The 16,763-nt window shown below is 35.3% G+C and overlaps 3 protein-coding genes across 3 annotated transcripts; all 3 read left to right on the top strand.

The window, feature by feature from the left end:
* Window positions 1-1,731: 1,731 nt before the first annotated feature.
* HELRODRAFT_78384 (hypothetical protein) lies at window positions 1,732-4,338 on the top strand (the record flags this gene model as incomplete). Its single annotated transcript, XM_009018790.1, has 5 exons — window positions 1,732-1,925; window positions 2,801-2,927; window positions 3,342-3,452; window positions 3,791-3,907; window positions 4,033-4,338. Coding segments are annotated over 5 exons (855 nt in total), but the record flags the coding sequence as incomplete, so codon positions are not given.
* Window positions 4,339-6,228: 1,890 nt separating this feature from the next.
* On the top strand, window positions 6,229-8,896 carry HELRODRAFT_185550 (hypothetical protein). Its single transcript, XM_009018791.1, is given in 6 exon segments — window positions 6,229-6,327; window positions 6,643-6,822; window positions 6,988-7,098; window positions 7,240-7,364; window positions 7,576-8,737; window positions 8,754-8,896. The coding sequence occupies 4 exon segments, from the start codon at window positions 6,678-6,680 to the stop codon at window positions 7,735-7,737; spliced, it is 543 nt and encodes a 180-aa protein (XP_009017039.1). The 5' UTR covers window positions 6,229-6,327; window positions 6,643-6,677; the 3' UTR covers window positions 7,738-8,737; window positions 8,754-8,896.
* Window positions 8,897-11,124: 2,228 nt separating this feature from the next.
* Window positions 11,125-16,515, top strand: HELRODRAFT_99418 (hypothetical protein). Its single transcript, XM_009018792.1, has 15 exons — window positions 11,125-11,300; window positions 11,478-11,620; window positions 11,883-12,129; window positions 12,160-12,297; window positions 12,452-12,521; window positions 12,704-12,837; window positions 13,085-13,186; window positions 13,505-13,603; window positions 13,909-13,994; window positions 14,967-15,067; window positions 15,337-15,415; window positions 15,570-15,725; window positions 15,939-16,040; window positions 16,130-16,426; window positions 16,449-16,515. The coding sequence occupies exons 1-14, from the start codon at window positions 11,162-11,164 to the stop codon at window positions 16,214-16,216; spliced, it is 1,683 nt and encodes a 560-aa protein (XP_009017040.1). The 5' UTR covers window positions 11,125-11,161; the 3' UTR covers window positions 16,217-16,426; window positions 16,449-16,515.
* Window positions 16,516-16,763: the final 248 nt, after the last annotated feature.

Consider the following 16,763-nt stretch of genomic DNA (forward strand, 5'->3'; position numbering starts at 1 on the left):
TTGGGCGACGATTTGCTGCAGAAATCAACAACGACGACGATCACGGCCAGCAACCATGAATACCAGATCCCAAAAAACTGTCCGACAAGTTTCGCCCCGTCCATGTTGGGAATGAAAGCATCCCTGTTTCACCATCTTCCTCCTCCCCCTCCAACTTATCTCCACCATCAGTTCCAGCATCATGGTGCTATTAACAACAACAACAACATCAGCAACAATAATTATCCAAACAACTACAACAACAACATAAATTTTAACGATGATTTCAACAAGGGCAGACAGTTTCAGCCACTTCAGCAGTACTCCCAAGCCCCTCCTCCACCCCCAAACCACCATAATTTCTACCCCCACCTCCACCAAACCTACCAACAACAACAACAACAACCGATATTTCCCCAGACAACAACAACCCTCAAAAACAACAACAGCAAACATCTCCCGAACTCCAAGAGTGATCACAGCAGCTCAACCTTCCGACAGAGCTACTTATTCCCTACGGCAACAACTACCACAACTACCACATTCGGCGACCAGGAAAGCGTGTCGCCAACTTCTCTAACGTCCAGAGTCCCAGACGATATCTTATACAAACCCCTAGCCGAACTGGCCACTACTTCAAACGCCTACTCTTACTACCACTTCAACCTACTGGACAGCAGTTGTGGTATTGGCCTACCTTCTACTGGTGTAAACCCTACCAACATCGGTATTAATAGCAGCTGCAACGATTTTGACGCAATTTATAGCAACAACAGCATGGCTGGAAATGGAAATGATCGAGTTAACGGAGCAGCTCCGGGTTCAAACGCAGCCGGCAACCATTCCATAACTCAGCCGCTCCTTCCGAGTAACATCTGTCAAGTCGGTAACGTCGGCGCCACAATGACGATTTGGGGTAGTGGTAGTGGTGGTGGTGGTGGTGGTGGTGGTGGCGAAAATGGAAATGGTTTTGTATCTAGTAATGTCGGTATAGATGGCCTAAGTACCGAAAATATCGGTCTAGGGATGGGCGGATTTTTTCAACAATTACCGTCTTCGCCCAAGTGTAGCCGGTTCTTTCGTTCACCGAACACTACAGTCAGCGCTGTACCACTCGTTCACAACCATAATAATTTTGTAGATAACGATAGTAATAATAATATAAATAATAATAATATAAATAATAATAATATAAATAATAATAATATAAATAATAATAATATAAATAATAATGTAAATAATAATGAAATTGCGAGAGAGAGTCTACGGTATGTCAGTAACCTTGGAGAGGGGAAGTTTGGACAGGTTGTCTGCCTCTTTCTATTTCTCCTGTTACACTTTTTTTAGTTTTTTTTTATTATCATTATTATTTTATTTATTGCAATTAAATGAAGATTTTAATTTTCTCCATACCGTATTTAGGTATATTTATGCGAGTTTCACGCATCCCCAATTTCATCACGGTCGTCATCATCAACCACCATGTTGGCCGGCCGACAGAACCACTACAGCACGCTGACGTCATCGTCATCTTCACCATCTTCGTCACCATTGCTATCATTATCGTCGTCATCGTGCAGAAAGAAGCACACCCCAACTACCCCTAACCATACCCCGATGCTGGTGGCCGTCAAGGTCTTATTGTCTAATTCAGATCTGGTTTCTAGGTTGGTGTAGTCGTTGTCATTGTTGTTGATGTCTGTTGATGTCTTTGATGTTGATTTGAAAATAAATAGTAATAATTGAATATTCAACAGGTCAAAATTCGACTGCGAACTTAGAATAATGTCTCGAATTCGCGACAGAAACATCGTCAACCTGATAGGCGCCTGCACACTGGAGCAGCCCAACTGCCTCATCTTCGAGTACCTCAAGTACGGCGATCTCAAACGCTTCCTCCAGCTGAGATGCCCTCCGAGGATCAAGATCAAGGTCACGAATGTGACGTCATCGTCGCCAACGGCGACAAAAAGGAAGAGGTCGAGGAAGATGACGGTGGCTGCTGTCGACAACGGTGGCTGTGGCGGTTGTGTCTCTAGTGGTAATGCAGCCGCTTGTGGTAGTAGTAGTAGTAGTAGTAGTAATAATAATAAAAATAGTAATAGTAATAATAATAATAATAATAATAATAATAATAATAATAATAATATTAGTAATATGGGAATTATAGGCTGCGTAAGAAACGCCGGGATCGATGATGCTGACGAAACCAGCAGCCACAACAACGACGACGACGAAGATGCCAATAATAATAATAGTAATAATAATAATAATAATAATAACAACAACAATAATAATAGTAATGATGATGATGATAATAATAACAATAATAATAATAAAAGCCACGATGTAAAAGAACCTTTATTGCCATTGCTAAAATGCCCTAAATCCAAGACATTAAACAACAACAACAATAATAATGATGACAATAATAATAATAGTAATAGTAATAATGACGTCACCGATGATAATAAGAATGATGATGATGAGGAAGAAGAAGAGGATGATGATGATGACGAAGAGGATGTTGATGACGTCACCGTATCATCAACTTCATCCGATATTCAAGGCGGTCTAAGGTAATTATCATTTTTATTATAACTAAAATTATTATAACTATGATTATTATAACTATTAATTATTATTTATATTATTTTTATTTATATTACTATTATTCCACTACTGCTGCTGCTTCTGCTGCAGCTACTAATAAAACTAATTATAATATGCTAATTATAATACGCCAATTATAAGATGCCAATTATAATATGCCAATTATAATATGCTAATTATAATATGCTAATTATAATATGCTAATTAGCCTAGGCTGCCTGCTGTATATGTCTAGTCAGATAGGTTCTGGCATGAAGCATTTGGAGTTGCTGGGTCTGGTGCATCGAGACCTTGCTTGTAGAAATTGCCTCGTCGGTGACAGTTTCCACGTCAAGGTTATGATTATGATGTTGTTGCTGCTGATGATGATGTTGCTGGTAATGATGATGATGGTGGTGGGGATGAAGATGATGGTGGTGAAGAGGATGATAATGATGATAATGATGACGATGACGATGATGGGTTTTTCCAAATGTCTGCCATGTAATATTGTAACACAATTCGATTTCTTATCAGTCATATTTGATTGTCGTGCTAGCTTTCATCGTCGTCGTCGTCATCATTGTAATCATCACAATATCATCATCTCGTCATCCTACCCTCTTCATCAACATAATCATAAAACCATCGCTAACACCTTCATCATCATACCATCATCATCAATACCATCATCATCAACATCATCATCATCAGCGTTTTCTTCATCGTCGTCATCCCATCATCATCAACAACAACATCATCCTGACCAGGTTTCTGACCTGGGGACGAGCCACTTGCTACATGAATCTGACTATTACCCTCAGCCCTACTCTGATCTGCTACTGCCCGTAAGGTGGATGGCTTGGGAATCCGTGCTCATGGTTCGACACTCTACTGATACTAATAACCTTTTGGAAGTTTTTGTACTGTCTAATGATTTAGTACTGTGGTGCTATTCATTTTAAGTAGCATGTAAGGTTTGAGAGGAATTTTCTTGAAGTACTTATGTTTTAAGTACAAATTCGGGTGTATTTATGTTTCAAATGCAGCTGCTTGCATTTCAAAATGGACTTAGGTTTTAGGACTTAATGTTTTAATTTCTTGCACAGCAAAGTGCTTAAGTACTCATATTTCAAGGGCAGCAAGTACTCGAGTACTTACATTTCAGGTGTAAGCGCTAGTAAAAATTAATTTTAAAACGATTTCGAAACGACATCAGGGTAAATTTACGACAAAAAGTGACGTGTGGTCGTTCGGAATGACCTTGTGGGAGATGTTGAACTATGCCCTCCTCTCCCCTTATCCACATCTCTCTGAAGAACAAGTATGTTTGTCTGTGTGCGTGCGTGTGTGTGTAAGTTTGTATGTATGTGTGTGTGTTTATGTGCGTGTGTTTTCATGTTTACGAATTTTACTTACATTTTCATTTTTTTTAAATAATTTGAAAACCAGGTCGTGGAGAACTGCGAACTCTTTCGAAACCACCAGCCCACCATTTTAAACCCTCCTCCATCGCATCATCATTTTCCTCCTCCTCCTCCTCATCCCACGCCGGAACTTCCGGTAAAGCCGCCATCTTGTCCACGGGAGTTGTACGATTTGATGCTGCACTGTTGGAGCAAGCAGAAAGACGACAGACCGACCTTCAAAGAAATCGCCATGTTCTTGGAGAGGAAGAGTAGCGGCTACGATCCGCGTGATGACGTCAAGTGGCTGGAAATTCCGGGAATTAGCTTTTCAGCTGCTGTTGCTGCTGAAGAAATCTAGTGGTAGTTCTTGTTTTCCAGCTGCTGCAGTCACTAATGCTACTGCTTCTGCGTTTAGGAAATGGTTTATTTATAGCATGGTGGGAATTTTTGTGATTTTATTTACATAGTTTTTTTTGGGAAATTCTAAAAAAATGTTTTGTTTCAGTTTCGTTTTTGATCGGTTGTTTGTTTTTATGGCGAGAAGATGCGATGAAGTTGGTGTTGTTTATCCATCCATTTTATCTTTCCATCCATGCTTTTATTCATTTTTTTCAGTTCGACAGTTCATTCGTTCTTTCATTCATTTATACATACATTCGTTCGTTCATTCAATCTTCATATCGTTCACTAACCTAACTAACCGTTCAATGAACCAATATAATTGTAAACTTATCTCAAACTAGTTTCAGTAAAAAAAAACTTATTATTATTAATGTTGGTGATGACGACGACGATGATGATGACGATGATGATGACGATGAAGATGACGATGAAGATGACGATGGTGGTGAAGTTGAAAAATTTCAATTAATTTTAGTGATACAACGGCCTTATAACTACATGAAAAAAGCTGTACGAGGGATTTTATTTAGAAAAATTATTATTCTTTTTGATATTATTATTATTTCTATTATTATTTTATTATTATTGTTGTTGTTGTTGTTGGTTTTGCCGTTAATGTCGGTGAAATGATTTTTTTTACTAAAACACTATGTATGTATGTATCTATGTATGTTTTTGTGTGTGTATGTATGTTTGTGTGTGTGTATGTGTGTGTGTGGTGTGTGTGTATGTATTTATCTGTGTATGTATGTATCTATGTGTTTGTATGTATTTATGTGTATATATATATATATATATATGTGTGTGTATATACAATTTTGGGTAATATTTTATTAATGTTTCTTAACAACTACATATGTGTGTTTTCTTAAACGATTTATCTAATTAATTATTTTTAATAAAGTGAATTAATTTGAAATGTATTTATTTAATTATTTAATCTGTCCTTAATAATCGCGATTTAAAGATTAATAACAATGATCTTTAATAATAATATAATTATTATTATAATTATAATTAATTATAATTAATAATATTATCATGATAAACTGTTATATGGAGCGAATTATGCTTGTTATAAATTAAACTTTGGTATTGACTGGAAAGAATTCAACCTCTATATAACTTTTTTTATTACTATTACTGCTGTTGCTGCTACTACTACTACTACTACTACTACTACTACTACTACTACTACTACTACTACTACTACTACTACTACTACTACTACTACTACTACTACTACTATTTACTACTACTATTACTACTGCTACTAAAATTGTACCACTCCTATTACTACTACTGCGACTATTACTACCGCTACTACTACTACAACCGCTACTAATATTGTTATCCCCACTAAGACGCTGTACATATATATTTTAATTAATATCTCACTAATTTGTTACACACACACACACACACACACACACACACACACACACACGCACACGCATATATACATGTATATTATGTATAACCATAATTTAAGTTTTGCATATAAATTTATATTTTTGTAGATATGTAAATAGAATATATGAATGTGTCTATGAGACGACAACATTTTCATTTTTATCAGTTCCTCAATCGATCTAAACCTCAAATCGACTCAACAAACTCGAAAAACTCGTAAAAATTTTTAAAAAGCGTGAACAATAGCCTGGTTTTGAGAACTTTGTTGGCTGATATTTCGGAAACCACTGAAAAGTATACTTATTTTAATTATATCGCAATTCAAAGCGTTTTTGACCGAAGAATATCTATCTATATTCATGGTATGATGTGAACTACAATTTTATGAATTAAAAGAACAAAAATGCCAATATAATCTCTATGCTCTTGGAACTATTGTTCTTTGGCGCTCATAGCGATATTAAAGTCAAAGTTTATATTCCTTCGGTAAATTCGCTTTTTTCCTGGGGTTTTCTCTTCAAAAATTACAAAGGTATCTTATTTGAAGCATATTTGAGAGTTTTATTACAATTTTTAATCAAAAAATGCTTAAAATTCAAATTTTTTAATGTGTCATTCCGGTTTCCGTAATCAATGTAATCGATTGTGATGCAGTTGATTTTGATTGTTAGTAATTTTCGTACACACGGTGGTGAATGTGACGTCACCAATTTTTCTCTCATCATATAAATAAATAAACGTCTTGCTTTCAAAATATTGATTCAATAAGCATTTGTCACTAACTTCAAAATCTTTCTCTAAAAAACTTTTAATTCAATAATTAATTTATTCTATTTTATACTTCTAGTTCTTTTCCTATTTATTTCATCCAAAGAACGAAATATGGGCAACCTTTTGGGACTTTTTAGAGGTTTGTTTGGCAAAAAGGAGATGAGAATATTGATGGTGGGTCTTGATGCGGCTGGTAAAACAACCATTTTGTATAAACTCAAGTTAGGAGAAATAGTCACAACCATTCCAACTATAGGCTAGTGATCCAAAAATCTATAACTGTTTTTTATTAATTAAACTTATGTTAAGTATTTCATTAAAAAATTGTTATTTCATTTTTCTATAGATAATTTTGAAAGTTATTTAAAAAATTTGTTCTTATTGCTATCATCTAACTCACTTGCCTACCTAATTCAATTAGGTTTCAATGTGGAGACAGTTGAATACAAGAACATAAGTTTCACAGTTTGGGATGTGGGTGGCCAAGATAAGATCAGACCTCTATGGAGACATTATTTCCAGAATACCCAAGGTAGGGTTTTTCATATTTTTTAGCATACTTTTCTTTTTTCTACACAAAATTCTTCTTCTCCAAAATTTTTTAAACTTGTACCTTCACTAATTTTTCATTTCTCCAAATCATTTACACTAAGTTACCTCGCCGAACTTTCAGGATTGATCTTCGTGGTGGACAGCAATGATAGGGAGAGAGTTGGGGAGGCAAGAGAAGAGTTGATGAGGATGCTGGCCGAGGATGAACTCAGGGATGCTGTCCTCCTAGTTTTTGCCAACAAACAGGTACCATTATCTGGAATATTGTCTTAGAATTTTTCACATACATGCATACATATCTACATACATACAAACAAACATACATACAAATATACATTCATACATACGTACATACATACATACATACATACATACATACATACAAACAAACCTACATACATACATACAAACAAACAAACAAACAAACGAACATACATACATATCTTCTTGAAACTAGGACCTGCCCAATGCAATGAATGCAGCCGAGATAACAGACAAGTTAGGCTTGCACTCCTTACGCCAGAGGGATTGGTACATCCAGGCTACATGTGCTACAAGTGGGGATGGATTGTACGAGGGACTCGATTGGCTGTCTACTCAACTTAAGAAAAAGAAGTGAATGCCTGATTGGCCAGTTTTTTCCTGTACTGTAGTTGTGGTGGAAGTGTAGTGGGTGGAGTCGTGAATAAATTATTTAGTTGATCTTGTTTTTTATTTATTTATTTGTTATTTTATTTCTGTCTATGTCTTGTTTGTTTCAAATTAATTTTTTTGTAGTTTATTTAAAGACAGTTGAATGAGGCATATATAATTTTGACATGGTTTTAACATTGAAGGGGAATATGTAATGGATATGGTGGTTCTGATTTCTATGGATCACTAATTTGGATGAAAAAGATTGTTTACTAATACTAGATTAGTGGATGGATAGATGGATGTGTAAAGGAATGAAATAAAATAATGAATGAGTAAAAGATGGAATGAAGGATTAGCTAGAATTAGCTTACGGCCCTATCCTATTTCAACTGTAAACACAGTAGCATTGATAAATTGTATGTATAAATAGTTTAAAAAGATGTGTGTGTACATGTTAGAAGAGTTTTTTTACACGCTGTATGTCATATACTCACCCAGAAGCACAACTGAATTTTCTGTTTATTTGTTTAATTATTTATTTGTTTTTAAAAATATGAAAAAGAGAAAAAAAGAATAGATAAATTTTTTGTAATTATTTTTTTAAAATTCAACTTTTAGTTAAGAATTTCATAATTTATATGTAATTCGTTTATATACATAACTATTAGCACCTTCGTCAGTTTAGAGAATAGTAATATTGCTGTTTGCGTGTGTGTTTGTTCACATCACCTTTTCTTTCTATCATTTGTAAAGGTTTTATTCCATGTATTTATGAGTTGTAACTGGTTATAATGATAATAATTTTATTATCATCGTCATCATCATCAGATCTGCACTCACTTCGTCACCTCTTATTAAAATTCTAATTTAATAATGATTCCACTCGTGCACCCACTCAAATTTGTGTTTTGAAAAATTTTTATATCTAAATAATTCATTTCTATTGTAATAATGATTCAATAACGTAACCTTCTGATTGATTGATTGATTGATTGATTGATTGATTCACTCGTCAACTGATTTATTGAATGTTGATTTTTTGGGTTGATAATGTGTCGGGTTCTTTAATTTATACTATTGTATTTCACGTAGTTGTACTGTTTTTCAAGAAAATAAAGACGGTTTGGTAGGCCTGACCAAATATTTTCAACTTTTTCTTTGAGAAGAACTCGTGACCAAACCTTTTTCGGCTCTTTTATACATTCTAACTGACGTTAAGTTATATTTCGTAAATATAATGTCTTAAAATTTCGTGGAAAACCATACACTACAGTTTATTAATATTAAAATTTAAACGCTTCTTTATCTATGCTAATCAAAATTATTGTTCTAAATTATTAGTGTACGCCTTTAATCATCCTATTATCGGCCACTCGATTTTTTATTTATTTTGTAAAGTAAAATATAGTTTATTTATGTTTACTCTACATATATATTTTTTCGTAACGTAAGACGGACTCAACTGTTCTAATTTTAACTTTAAAATGAATGATTAAAGCCAACCAGGACAGTTATTTACTTATTTTTATGTTATTAATTAATTAGATTGTGACTTGAGTTACCAGTTAGTTTTTTATGTTAGTTAGAGGTTACTTGTTCGCCGTTCGCTAATTTTTTTTTTTAGAAAAAAAAAATAAAAGTCTTACTAATGCTTGAAGACAACAGCATCAAGACACAGGCCTGCATGAAGTTCGTTGAAGAAAATTCACATTTATTGAAGGAAAGGTCTCAAAGACCAAATTAGTAATTAGGAAAACAGTTTGTATTTATGTTTTGTTATGATCTGCTCCTATCAACTTGCTTGACAGTAATGAGCATGATGTACTAATCAACTAATTTATGGAATTTCAATTGTTGTTAAATAAATTATTTATAATATTGTTTTATGAGACAAACAACTGAACAAGTTATTCTCTGTTTAATTTATTGATTAAGATTTACACTTTTCATATTTTTATCAGTAAATAGTTTATAAATTATAATTTACAAATTAATTTAAAAATATAATGGAGAATTTTCGTGAGCAATTGTTTGCAAAACAACTAAGACCAGCTCTTGGCAGCAACATGGCATCATTCAGCAAACAGGAAAACCCAAGGATCGCCATGCCCCCATCATCAAACACCCACCAGTTTGAAGATGGTGAGATTTGTGAGGATGGCGACGATGAGTATGAAAGTGTGGGGGCTGTTAGCAACAATTACGACAGTGCAAGTACTGACAATCAGGTCTCTACAAAAAGAAGTAAAAATTCCAGAAGAAGACATAGGAAAAATAAGGGAAAACATCATCAGCCGATGGAAAATAATGGGATGAATATGCCCAAACCTGTTACTAACACTAATCAGCAGCCGTATTTGCATCATTCCTTCTCAACTCAACGACCACCATTGCTTCCTTATCCTCGGCCACCATTATTACCACCATCATCATCATCTTATGTGCCGGCTTTTCCGCCACATTTTTCCCCAAGACCACCATTATTACCATCATCATCATTTCATCCATCATTTCCCCTGCCATCATCATCATTTCCACCACCACCATCTTTATTCCCACTGCCACCACCATCATCATTATTCTCACCACCACCACCCCCACCGCCATCATCATCATCACTATCATGTCCATTCAATTTTAAACAACCTTTTCGAATGCAAATGCCAAGCGTTTCAAAATCACACGGCAAAAAACGAAAATTAAGTGAAAATAGCATTGATCCAGGTGATAGTAATGATGATAACAACAACAGTAATAATAATGTTGTTACTAGTATAAGTAGCAGCACTCAAAATACAAGCACATCCCTGAATGATGGCCCCAGCCCTAATCACACTAACATTAATAACAGCAGCAACTTCAGTAGCAGCAGCAACAACATCGATGAGGATGATGAAGATATATACGGTGACATTCTAACATTTGATGATAATGCCGATGATGACAAGAGCTGCAGTAGTAGTAGTAATGTATTGAATGAGAGTGCCAGCAACAACGATGAAGATTACACCGACGACAACTATTCATTCCCCCTTAATGTTTCAAGCGATAACGCCGATGACAACCTCAACAATATTATGAACTTCCACGTCTTAGACGAGCTAAACGATGATGACGACGCTGCTGACGACCGCAACAACAGCAACATCAACAATGACGATGACAGCAGTATTAATAATTACAATGAGGATGATGGTGGTGCTGGTCTGTCTAGTGTAGATAATTGCAACAGTTCTGCTAGCAATGACACTAACAATGCATCAGTTACTGCCTTCAACAGCAGAAAGAACCATTACAACAACAACAGCAGCAGCAACAACAACAACAGTAATGATTATGAGTATGATGAAGATACAGATGATGATGAAGACGAGGAAGAAGTGATTAATGAAGATGAAATTGATGCTATGCTGGATGAAGGAATGCCTTCCATGCCAAAAGCCAAGAAGAGGATCGGAAAGGAAACTCTGAATGCCAAACTTTTGCTACCTTTTGACGATAAAGATTTTATGCTGCCAAGAGTTTGTGAAAAAATTTTACTAGTTGGTTAGTTAGGGAAATTCGTTTTTATTATATAATTATAATTAAACTACTGCTGCTACTGTTGTTACTACTACTGCTGCTACTGTTGTTACTACTACTGCTGCTGCTACTACTACTACTACTACTACTGCTCTCGCTAATAATATTACAAAATAGTAATTATAATGATTTCTATTATAGATAGAGGTCGCAACCCATTCGATATTTTGCCGGAGGGTTGGATTGTGGTCACTCATACGAGCGGCATGCCGTTGTATTTGCACAAGAAGTCGAGAGTGTGTACCCTGAGTAGGCCCTATTTCATCGGGGCTGGTAGTGTTAGGGTTCGTTTTTTGTTCTACGTTGGTGAAGTTGGTGATGTTTGCTGTGTATGTTGTGGTATTTTGTTAGTATTTCTTTGGTTTATCTGCTCACTGATGGGTTTTTTTTTATATTTTTGGTCTTTGTGTGACTTCGTGTCTGTTGGTTTTGTGTCCCAATAAAGTCAAATGGTAACTTGATGCATTGTTATAATTGATTGCGTAATTTTGATTTACTGCTTTATCATAAAAAAAATTATAAATTTAATATTTTTAAAAACTTCAGAGGCATGACATTCCAGTGAGCTCCATTCCATGCCTGCAGTACAAGAGAGCCCTAGAGGAGGCAGCCAATCAGAATCAAGATATAAATAACTCGACGGGGAATCCCAATCTTGAGAATGAAACTACTACTACAGCTACTATTACTAACAATGATAATAATAGTAATATGATTCCTCCTTCAACGATAGCTACATCAACTAATAATTCCATGTCTAGTAATGCTACTACTACTTCTATTACTACTACTACTTCTGCTGCTGCTATCGCCGCCGCCGCTGCTTCTGCTGCTACTGCTACTACTAGTTACAATATTGGTACCTGCCCAAAAGATTTCCCCCCAATTCCTGGACTGCCTCATGTGTCCCGCAAGTTGAAAGTTCAAACATTTGAAGAGCATAAGAGAACTAATAGCCTAGGTAAGTTTGTGGTTGTACTGCTACTTTGCTATTACTGCTACGCCACTATTACTACCTATACTACTACTGCTGCTGCTGCTGCTACTACACCCACTACTGTTTATTAATACCGCTACTTCTTGCACTATGACAACTTTTTCATTTCTAATTGCAGATCCGCTGGCCTTTAGGGAATACTGCCAGAAGTTGTTTGAGTTTCGAACTATAACCATCAGGAGATTCAAGTTAGGGAGAATTATTATTATTATTACTGCTGTTGTTGTTATTGTTGATGTTATTTCTATTGTTGTTTGCTGCTGTTGGTTTGTTTTAAATTGATATTATTGTTCTTGTTATTGATCTTGTTGTTGTTGTTGTTTAGTTTTAAAATTAACAATATTATTATTATTATTATTATTTCTTGCAGACGTTGGAAGGACAGACGGAAGCACAACCAGATCCTGAAGAATGCAGGCCGCCCGTCCCTGGCCCCGAACACTCGACTGATCACCTGCCAGTTGCAGAACGACAAGGGAGCTCCACATCATAATAAAAAGAAAGGTGACGCTGCTGCTGCTACTGCTGCTACTGCTGCTGCTGACGATGATGATGATGAGTGTGGCTGTTGTTGACGATGATCTGGTTTGAGTGCAAAGATATCCTTGTCTGTCACGTGCGGTGCAGTGTGTGTGATGCGTGTTTCTCGCGCGTATTCATACACGCCATGTGTGAAGCAAGTGGGCTAGAGAGAATGACCTTTAACCTTTTTTTGAACTTTTCAATTATTATTTATAATATTTGTTTTTAGAATTTGTGATAAACCCGGCTGGGAAGTCAGCTGTCTGCATACTACATGAGTACGCCCAACATGCTATCAAGGTTCAGCCTAAGTATAAGTTCACCGAGTTAGGTTAGTTGGCTGGCCGGTTGGCTGGTTCATTGAGTGAATGAGTGCTTGATTGATTGATCGATTGGTTGATTGATTGATTGATCGACAGATTGATTGATAGATTGACTGACATCGTCATAATCACCATCATCATTTTAATCATCAATTAAGTTTAAAGCTCTTTCATCTCTACCGACGTTATTAAAAACTTTACAATCATCATTTTGTTATCATCACCATCATCATCTTAATTACTCACATCACCATCATCATCATCTTAATTATTCTCATCATCATCATCGTCGTCGTAAAGATCATAATCGTGACCAAACTTTCTAGAAAACTCCCAGACGCCGTACAGTGCTACGGTCATCATAAACGAGATACATTATGGTACAGGCTATGCTAGCAGTAAAAAGTTAGCTAAGTTGGAAGCAGGTATGTGCCTAAATTTCATACTATTGTAGCTGCTGTTTAATCATTCATTCGTTCGTTTGTTCATTCATTCATTCGTTTGTTCACTCGTTCGTTCGTTCGTTCGTTCGTTCGTTTACTTTTCTAGTTTTTTCATGGTTTATTTTATGTCTATTTATTCATTTGTTTTTTGTTAAGTCACTCATTCGTTCATACTTTTTCATTCATTCATTTGTTTTTTTCCTTCATTCACTCGTTCATTTACTCGTTCATTCAGTCATTAATTTATTAATTAATTTTTCAATTAGTTAATTTATTAATTTATTCAGCAAGGGTAACATTGGATATTCTGATACCAGATATCAACAAAGAAATCAACGCTCGTGCCGCCGCTACCACTGCAGCTGCCACTGCAGTTACTACTTCAACCACTACTACTCCTAATAATAATAACAATAATAATAATAATAGTATAATTAATTACAACAATAATATGAACAAATTTCACGACATCATTAAGAATAATAACTGCGTCAGTACTAATAGCTATAACAACTCTAGGAAGAATAAAAATAATAATAATAATAATAATAAAAATAATATTAAAAGTAACACACACGCTACAACTACTACTATTACTACTAACAACAAAAATAATAGTAACGATAGGGCAGCTACTACTACTACTACTACTGCTGCTGCTGCTTCTGCTACTACTACTACTCTAGCTACTACTACTATCAACAATTCTAGCGGTGATAGTTGTAGTATCGGTGATGATGATGATGTCCGTTCTGTTGGCGACTCTTCTTATAGAAACAGCAGCAATAACAACATTAACAAAATCCATAATAACAACAACAACAACAATAATAATAATAAAAACAATAATAAAAACAAGAATAATAATAATGATGACGACGATGATGATGATTATAATAATTATTATAAGGACGAAGTCGATGATGATGGTGGTGGGGATGAAGAAGCGAGGAGGGGGAAAGATATTTACAGACATTCACAGGACCTTGAGGTATGTTGTTGGGGGAGATTTTAAAATAACTAACTCCTCTTCTTCTAAGTGTTATTGTACTGTCCTGTGTTATTACGCTGTAGTTATTATTATTATTGATTTGTAGTTATTATTATTATTATTATTGTTGCTGTTGTTGTTGTCGTTGTTGTTGTTGTTGTTGCTTTTGTTGCTTAGTTTTGGTTGCAGTGTATGTGTGTGTGGTGTGTGTGTGTGTGTTTGATTCGGACGTATTAACGTGTCTGTGCATATGTCTAGATACTAGATAATGGTAATGAAATGATAATAATAATAATGATTAATAATAATAATTATTATTATTATTTTTGCTGTTGTTATTATTTTTATTTCTAGTTCTTCGACAGCATAAGAATTCAAGATCCACGTCTCTTGAGCTTGTGTGCTACGGCCGGCCATCCAACCCCCTATCAAATACTTCACGAGTGCCTGCATAGGTTTGTGTGTGTGTGTGTGTGTGTGTGTGTTTGCGTGTGCCTGTGTGTTTGTATGTGTTGTGTGTTTGTTTGTGTGTGTGTGTGTGTGTGTGTGTGTGTGTGTCTATGTGCGTGTGTGTGTGTGTGTCTATGTGCGTGTGTTGTTGTCTTCAAAAATGCGTTAATGTTTAATTAATAAAATTAATTATTAATATAGCGTAATATAATACTCACAAACACACGCACGCACAAACACACGTACGCACAAACACACGCACGTGCCTATTCAGAAATTATGGCATGGGAGACACAGACATCAAGATGGAGATGAAACCGCTGAAGAGGCAGAGGAGTGAGTTCATCATGAAGGTAAATAAGAGGAAGAGGAGCAAGATGAGATGATGAGGACAGTGCTGGTAAAGATGACGACGAGGATGATGATGGCGACTATGATGATGACGAAACTAACCAAATTCCCGATACACACGTACTCACACGAACACACACACGCACGCACACGCAGGTCGGAAAACACGAAGCGAAAGTGATCTGCAAGAACAAGAGAGAGGGCAAGCAGCAGGCGTCCCAGGCCATCCTGCAGCTGCTCCACCCACACATCAAGAACTGGGGGTCGTTGTTGAGACTCTACTCTAAGGCCAATGAAGCTCAAGAAAAAAGGGTTAGCTGGATGAATGAAGGAATGAATGAATAAGTGAATGAATAAGTGAGTGAATGAATGGATGAGCAATTGCAAGGATAAATCTATAAATACATGAGTGGGTAAGCTATTGAATGAACGAGCGAAGGAGTGAGTGAATCAATGGGTGAGTAAACGAATGAATGAACGTACGAACGAACGAACGAACGAACGAACGAACATTGCGTAACTTAGGCGGAGGAACACAGTGTTACAGAACTGCAGACAAGAGCCCAGCCGAACAGAGCTATTCTAAGCAAGCTGAGGAGAGAGATGAATAAATTATACAATAGTAGAGTAAGTTGATGATGGGGATCATGATTATTATTTATTATTATTATTATTTATTTATTTATTTATTTATTATTATTATTTTTCATATCCAGAACCTGTTTGAATCGAATGCCACTGAAAGAATCCACGTCATAGGCCACCAGATCAGATCTGCAGAATTAGGCAGCGTTGAATTGTAATTCTAATATAAATAAGTTAATATTATAACTATAATATAGTTAATTAATTAATTAATGTTATAAGTATTATACAATGAATTAATGTCACTGTTATAATTGTGGTTCAGTAATTAAATAATAATGTTATTTACTATGTTACACATATTGCACTGTTGTTGCTTTACGATTGTACATATATGTATGTGTATTTGTGTTGGTAGATAGATAGATGAAATTATGGGTATATACCATGATATATATATACATTTATTATATATATATTTTATAAATCCATGGTCTAATAAATTTGTTGAAATCAAGTAGCTATTGAGTCGTGTATATTTCCTGATTTCTGGTTGATTTATTTTTAGTTTGTGCTCGATTTATTTTGTCAATTGCGTTGTTTTTTGTTGTTAAAGACGTTTTCTTGGGTTTTTATTCAAAATTTTCAGTAATTTCTTTATAAAATCACAAATGATTAAAGTGGTGTAAATTGTGACATTTTCGGTCCTGAAATAAATCTTTTTAATATTTGGTGTCTTTGGTTTCTTTGTATGGCCCGGCCAAT

Source organism: Helobdella robusta (assembly GCF_000326865.2).
Source record: "Helobdella robusta unplaced genomic scaffold HELROscaffold_22, whole genome shotgun sequence".
Taxonomy (NCBI): domain Eukaryota; kingdom Metazoa; phylum Annelida; class Clitellata; order Rhynchobdellida; family Glossiphoniidae; genus Helobdella; species Helobdella robusta.